The sequence below is a fragment of the Saimiri boliviensis genome, chromosome 3 (genome assembly GCF_048565385.1).
Source record: "Saimiri boliviensis isolate mSaiBol1 chromosome 3, mSaiBol1.pri, whole genome shotgun sequence".
Lineage (NCBI taxonomy): Eukaryota > Metazoa > Chordata > Mammalia > Primates > Cebidae > Saimiri > Saimiri boliviensis.
The window spans coordinates 149,960,107-149,966,764 of NC_133451.1; the positions used below are offsets into that span (position 1 = coordinate 149,960,107).

At 41.7% G+C, this 6,658-nt stretch overlaps 1 protein-coding gene across 1 annotated transcript; it reads left to right on the plus strand.

The window, feature by feature from the left end:
* Positions 1-4,637: 4,637 nt before the first annotated feature.
* On the plus strand, positions 4,638-6,097 carry LOC101035357 (hsc70-interacting protein). The gene has a single exon (XM_039478736.2). The coding sequence runs from the start codon at positions 4,724-4,726 to the stop codon at positions 5,831-5,833; it is 1,110 nt and encodes a 369-aa protein (XP_039334670.2). The 5' UTR covers positions 4,638-4,723; the 3' UTR covers positions 5,834-6,097.
* Positions 6,098-6,658: the final 561 nt, after the last annotated feature.

The window sequence follows — 6,658 nt, forward strand, 5'->3', positions numbered from 1 at the left end:
CTCCTTTAGGAATGAGAATTCTTCACATATCAGAAATGCTTTCATTCAGAACTAGGACAAGGAATGTTCCTTTGCAGTAGAAGATTCTATGAGGATTGTGATTATATCTATAATGTCTCAAACAGAAAACAAATAGAATGAAAAATTAACCGAAGTTTTAAAATTCATTTTGAGATTAGGTGGTAATTAATTAAATTCACAATGCAGTGATTTTATTGTTATTAAAATGTCCAGAATAACAGGTGTTAAAGTCACAACGCAGATATTTTAGTCATATAGAATTTTCAATAAAGAAAATATGTCACGTTTTTCAAAAGAACTCAAGGAGTAGCAAAGTATTCTGAGCCTTTCAATTTTATTTCTCATATCTCTCACTCCTTCCCATTTCCTTTATCTCCAGATTGTTACCTTAGTTCACTTCTTCATACCTACAAACTCTAAGCAAGTCTCCCTACTGGTAAGGTCACAGAATTATTTAACTTCTAAAATGGTAAATTGATTGTGTTAACTCCCAGCTAAAACTTCACTAGCCTACCGTAACCTGAATGAAGACGTTTAATTTGTTATATCCTGCCCAGCACAGTGGCTCACACCTGTAACCCCAGAACTTTGGGAGGTCGAGGCAGGCGGATCACCTGAGATCAGGAGTTTGGGACCAGCCTGGCCAACATAGTGAAACCCCTTCTCTACTAAAAATACAAAAATTAGCCAGGCATGATGGCACACTTATAATCCCAGCTACTCAGGAGGCTAAGGCAGGAGAATCACTTGAACCTGGGAGGCAGAGGTTGCAGTGAGCTGAGGTTGCGCCATTGCACTCCAGCCTGGGCAACAAGAGTGAAACTTTGTCTCAAAAAAAAAAACTGTATGTCTTTACAGTCTTTTTTTTTTTTTTTTTTTTTTTTGAGACGGAGTTTCGCTCTTGTTACCCAGGCTGGAGTGCAATGGTGCGATCTCGGCTCACCGCAACCTCTGCCTCCTGGGTTCAGGCAATTCTCCTGCCTCAGCCTCCTGAGTAGCTGGGATTACAGGCACGCGCCACCATGCCCAGTTACTTTTTTTTTTTTTTTTTTTTTTTGTATTTTTAGTAGAGACGCGGTTTCACCATATTGACCAGGATGGTCTTGATCTCTTGACCTCGTGATCCACCCGTCTCGGCCTCCCAAAGTGCTGGGATTACAGGCTTGAGCCACCGCGCCCGGCCTACAGTCAAAATTTTTATACTATGACATTGAAGGCAACCTACAGCTGTTAATTCCACAATCCATACCTGTTTAATCTCTCTCCACACTTATTTTCTGTCCTTACTCCTATTTTCCTACAGCCTCTAGCTACCTTCCCTCCCCTATAGATCCAGACATCCTAAATGATTTAACAGCAGCATACCTTGAACTTGTCATCCTGTTTTGTGCCTCAAAGATCTTACACAGGTTCACGCCACCTAGAAAGACGCTATCCATCCCTCAACCAACCCAACTTCTTTCTAATTACTCAACTAATCATCACCTGCTTTGTAAAGTCTTTCTTCGCCTGACTGAGCTGACTTGATGACAACTTCCTTTTTGCTATCCTGTGCCTTTATCATTCTGATTTGCAATTATTTGTTTATATTTTGGAATCCTTCACTAGAATTAGTTTTGTCTGAAAGCAAAGAAAACATTAGGGCCTTCAATAAATGTTTGCTGAATGAAACTGGGAGGCTTGTGGAACTGTGGCCTGTTTTATAGAGCTGAACCCTATGAATCTGCTGGCATTTGGCCATTTCTGATCTACCAAAACAGCCATTTCATAGGTTTCAACCTAACTATATTCCAAAGGTAAATTTTGGCCAGATGCGGTGGCTCATGCCTGTAATAACAGCACTTCGGGAAGCCAAGGCAGGTGGATTACTTGAGGTCAGATGTTCAAGACCAGCCTGGTCCACATGGTGAAACCCTGTCTCTACTAAAAATTCAGAAATTTTTTTTTTTTTTTTTTTTTTAAGAAAAGGAAGAAAAAGAAAGAGGAAGAGGGAGAGAGGATGGGGGTATTGCTTTATTGCCCAGGCTAGAATGCAGTCCAAATTTGGGTATGCCTATAATTGTCCTTAATAATGGAGACATGAAAGAAAATGAGGGAAGAGAATAACAAACAAGGAGCCAACCAAGATTTCATTTAAACTTCTAAATTGATATGATGTGGTACTGATAAGAGTGTATATTTTGTATATTTAAAATGGAGAGTTCTATAAATGTTAATTACATTTACTTGTTCCAGATCTGAGTTCAAGACCTGAATATCGTTGCTAATTTTCTGTCTCATTGATCTGTCTAATATTAATGTTGAAGTCTCCCACTATTATTATGTGGGAGTCTAAGTCTCTTTATAAGTCCTGTATGTCTAGGTATTCCTGTATTGGGTGCGTATATATTTAGGATCTTTAGCTCTTCTTGTTGTTGCATTGATCCTTTTATCATTATATAATGTCCTTCTTTGCTTCTTTTGATCTTTGTTGCTTAATTGTAACTTCTGCTTTTTATTTATTTATTTTAGCTCTCTGTTTGGTTGGTAAATCTTTCTCCATCCCTTGTTTAGAGTCTTTGTGTATCCTTGAATGTGAGATGGATCTGGATGCAGCATACTGATGGGTTTTAGTTTTTTATTCAAATTGCCTGTCTTTGGATTGGGGGATTTAGTCAATTTAAATTTAGAATTAATAATAATATATGTGAGTTTAATACTGTCATTAGCTGGCTATTTTGTCCATTAGTTGATGTAAATTCTTCATTATATTGATGCTCTTTTTGATAATTTTTTTAGAAAGGCTGATACTGTTTGTTCCTTTCATATGTGTAGTGGTTCTTTCAGAAGCTCTTGCAAAGCAGGCCTGGTGGTGATGAAATCTCTGAGTGCTTGCTTATTCACAAAAAAGTTTATTTTTCCTTCACATGTGAAGCTTAGCTTGGCTGGATGTAAAATTCTGGGTTGAAAGTTCTTTTCTTTAAGGATGTTGAATATTGGCCCCCACTCTCTTCTGGCTTGTAGGGTTTCTGCTGAGAGATCTGCTGTGAGTCTGATAGGCTTCCCTTTGTGGGTAACCTGACCTTTCTCTCTGGCTGCCCTTAGTATTTTCTCCTTCATTTCAACCCTGGTGAATCTGACGATTATGTGCCTTGGAGTTGCTCTTCTTAAGGAATATCTCTGTGGTGTTCTCTGTATTACCTGGAGTTGAATATTATCCTGCCTTACTAGGCTGGGAAAATTTTCCTGAATAATGTCCTGAAGCGTATTTTCCAGCTTGGATTCATTCTCTTCGTCACATTCAGATACACCTATCAAGCGTAGATTAGGTCTTTTCACATAGTCCCATATTTCTTGGAGACTTTGCTCGTTCCTTTTTATCCTTTTTTCTCTAATCTTGTCTTCTTGTTTTATTTCATTGAGTTGATCTTCGACCTCTGATATCCTTTCTTCTGCTTGATCAATTCGGCTGTTAAAACTTGTGCATACTTCACGTAGTTCTCGTATTGTGTTTTTCAGCTCCATCAATTCACTTATTTTCCTCTCTAAATTTTGTATTCTTGTTGACATTTCGTCAAACCTTTTTTCAAAGTTCTTAGTTTCTTTAGATTGTGTTATAACAAGTTCTTTTAATTCACAGAAGTTTCTTATTATCCACATTTTGAAGCCTGCTTCTGTAATTGGAACCCACTCGTTCTCCATCAAGCCTTGTTTCGTTGCTGATGAGGAACTGGGATCCCCTGCTGAGGGAGAGGCAGTTCTGATCTTGGGTATTCTCAGCCTTTTTTGACCGTTTTCTTCCCTTCGTTGTAGATTCATCCATCTGTGGTCTTTATAATTACCGTCTTTGCAATTGGGTTTCTGAGTGGACGTCCAACTTACTGATTCTCAGCGCCGAAATCTGAGCAACCCACTGCACCGACTAAATCAGCGGCGTTAAGATTGAGGGTGCTTTTCCGACTCTGCACCGAGAACCGACGCTCCGAGGCACCGGCAAAACCGCCTCGCCGGTCACAAGAGTCGCGCTGGCGACCCGTGGGGCTCCTCCGCTGGGAATCCTCTGGCGCGTGAGCAACAAGAATTCATGTGAAGGTGTGGCGTCCTCTCCTTCTTTGCGCTTTCAATGGGAGCTACAATCCCGAGCTGCTAGTGATCAGCCATCTTGGATCTCTCAAAAATTCAGAAATTAGCCAGGCATGGTGATGGGCACTTGTAATCCCAGCTAATGGGGAGGCTGAGGCAAGAGAATTGCTTGACCTGGGTAGGCAGAGGTAAACAAAACCAAAAGGCAAATCTTGAGAAAAGTTTAGATTGTTTAACTTCACTAAAATAAGTCTAGCTTCTGGCCAGGTGTGGTGGGTCATGCCTGTAATCCCAGCACTTTGGGAGGCCAAGGTGGGTGGATCACAAGGTCAAGAGACCATGCCCATCCTGGCCAACGTGGTGAACCCATCTCTACTAAAAATACAAAAATTAGCTGGGCATGGCAGCATGTGCCAGTAGTCCCAGGTACTCAGGAGGCTGAGGCAGGAGAATTGTTTGAACCCAGGAGACAGAGGCTGCACTGAGCCGAGATCATGCCATTGTACTCCAGCCTGGCGACAGATCGAGACTGTCTCAAAAAAATTAATTAATTAGCCCCCTTCTGCGCGGTCACGCCGAGCCAGCGCCTCGGCCTGGAAGCGGGCCGCAGACCCATAGCTTTGCCCACCGCTTCCCGACCATGGACCCCCGCAAAGTGAACGAGCTTCGGGCCTTTGTGAAGATGTGTAAGCAGGATCCGAGCGTTCTGCACACAGAGGAAATGCGCTTCCTGAGGGAGTGGGTGGAGAGTATGGGAGGTAAAATACCACCTGCTACTCAGAAAGCTAAATCAGAAGAAAATACCAAGGAAGAAAAACCTGATAGTAAGAAGGTAGAGGAAGACTTAAAGGCAGACGAACCGTCAAGTGAGGAAAGTGATCTAGAAATTGATAATGAAGGTGTGATTGAACCAGACACTGACACCCCTCAAGAAATGGGAGATGAAAATACAGAGATAACAGAGGAGATGATAGATCAGGCAAATGATAAGAAAGTGTCTGCTATTGAAGCCCTAAATGATGGTGAATTGCAGAAAGCCATTGACTTATTCACAGATGCCATCAAGCTGAATCCTCGCTTGGCCATTTTGTATGCCAAGAGGGCCAGTGTCTTCGTCAAATTACAGAAGCCAAATGCTGCCATCCGAGACTGTGACAGAGCCATTGAAATAAATCCTGATTCAGCTCAGCCTTACAAGTGGCGAGGGAAAGCACACAGACTTCTAGGCCACTGGGAAGAAGCAGCCCATGATCTTGCCCTTGCCTGTAAACTGGATTATGATGAAGATGCGAGTGCAATGCTGAAAGAAGTTCAACCTAGGGCACAGAAAATTGCAGAACATCGGAGAAAGTATGAGCGAAAACGTGAAGAGCGAGAGATCAAAGAAAGAATAGAAAGAGTTAAGAAGGCTCGAGAGGAGCATGAGAGAGCCCAGAGGGAGGAAGAAGCCAGACGACAGTCAGGAGCTCAGTATGGCTCTTTTCCAGGTGGCTTTCCTGGGGGAATGCCTGGTGGTTTTCCCGGAGGAATGCCTGGAATGGGAGGGGGCATGCCTGGAATGGCCGGAATGCCAGGACTCAATGAAATTCTTAGTGATCCGGAGGTTCTTGCAGCCATGCAGGATCCAGAAGTTATGGTGGCCTTCCAGGATGTGGCTCAGAACCCAGCAAATATGTCAAAATACCAGAGCAACCCAAAGGTTATGAATCTTATCAGCAAATTGTCAGCCAAATTTGGAGGTCAAGCATAATGCCCTTCTGATAAATAAAGCCTTTGCTGAAGGAAAAGCAACCTAGATCACCTTATGGATGTCGCAATAATACAAACCAGTGTACCTCTGACCTTCTCATCAAGAGAGCTGGGGTGCTTTGAAGATAATCCCTACTCCTCTCCCCCAAATGCAGCTGAAGCATTTTACAGTGGTTTGCCATTAGGGTATTCATTCAGATAATGTTTTCCTACTAGGAATTACAAACTTTAAACACTTTTTAACTTTAAAAATATTTAAAACAAATTTAAAGAGTCTGTTAATTCTTATATTTTTCTTTATTAATCACTTTGGATGTTTTTTTCTTTGAATTATTGGGCAGGGAAGATACTGAATGTATAGAAGATTTTTGCTCTAATTTGAGTGAAATAAAAGTTTATTAGTGTGAGGCAGACATAAAAAAAAAAATTAATTAATTAAATAAAATAATAATTATAACTTCTGATATAAATGCAAATGTTTCTCAGATTACATAGAAACTCAACTAAAACATTTCTCACATAGAATTTCTTTTCCTTAAAGAATCAGGCTAGGGCCAAGTGCCGTGGCTCAAGTCTGTAATCCCAGCACTTTGGGAGGCCAAGGCGGGCAGATCACAAGGTCAGGATATCGAAACCTTCCTGGCCAACATGGTGAAACCCCGTCTCTACTAAAAATACAATAAAAATTAGCTGGGTGTGGTGGTATGTGCCTGTAGTCCCAGCTACTCGGAGGCTGAGAAAGGAGAGTTGCTTGAACCCGGGAGGCGGAGATTGCAGTGAGCGAGATTGTACCACTGCACTACAGCCTGGGTGACAGTGTGAGACT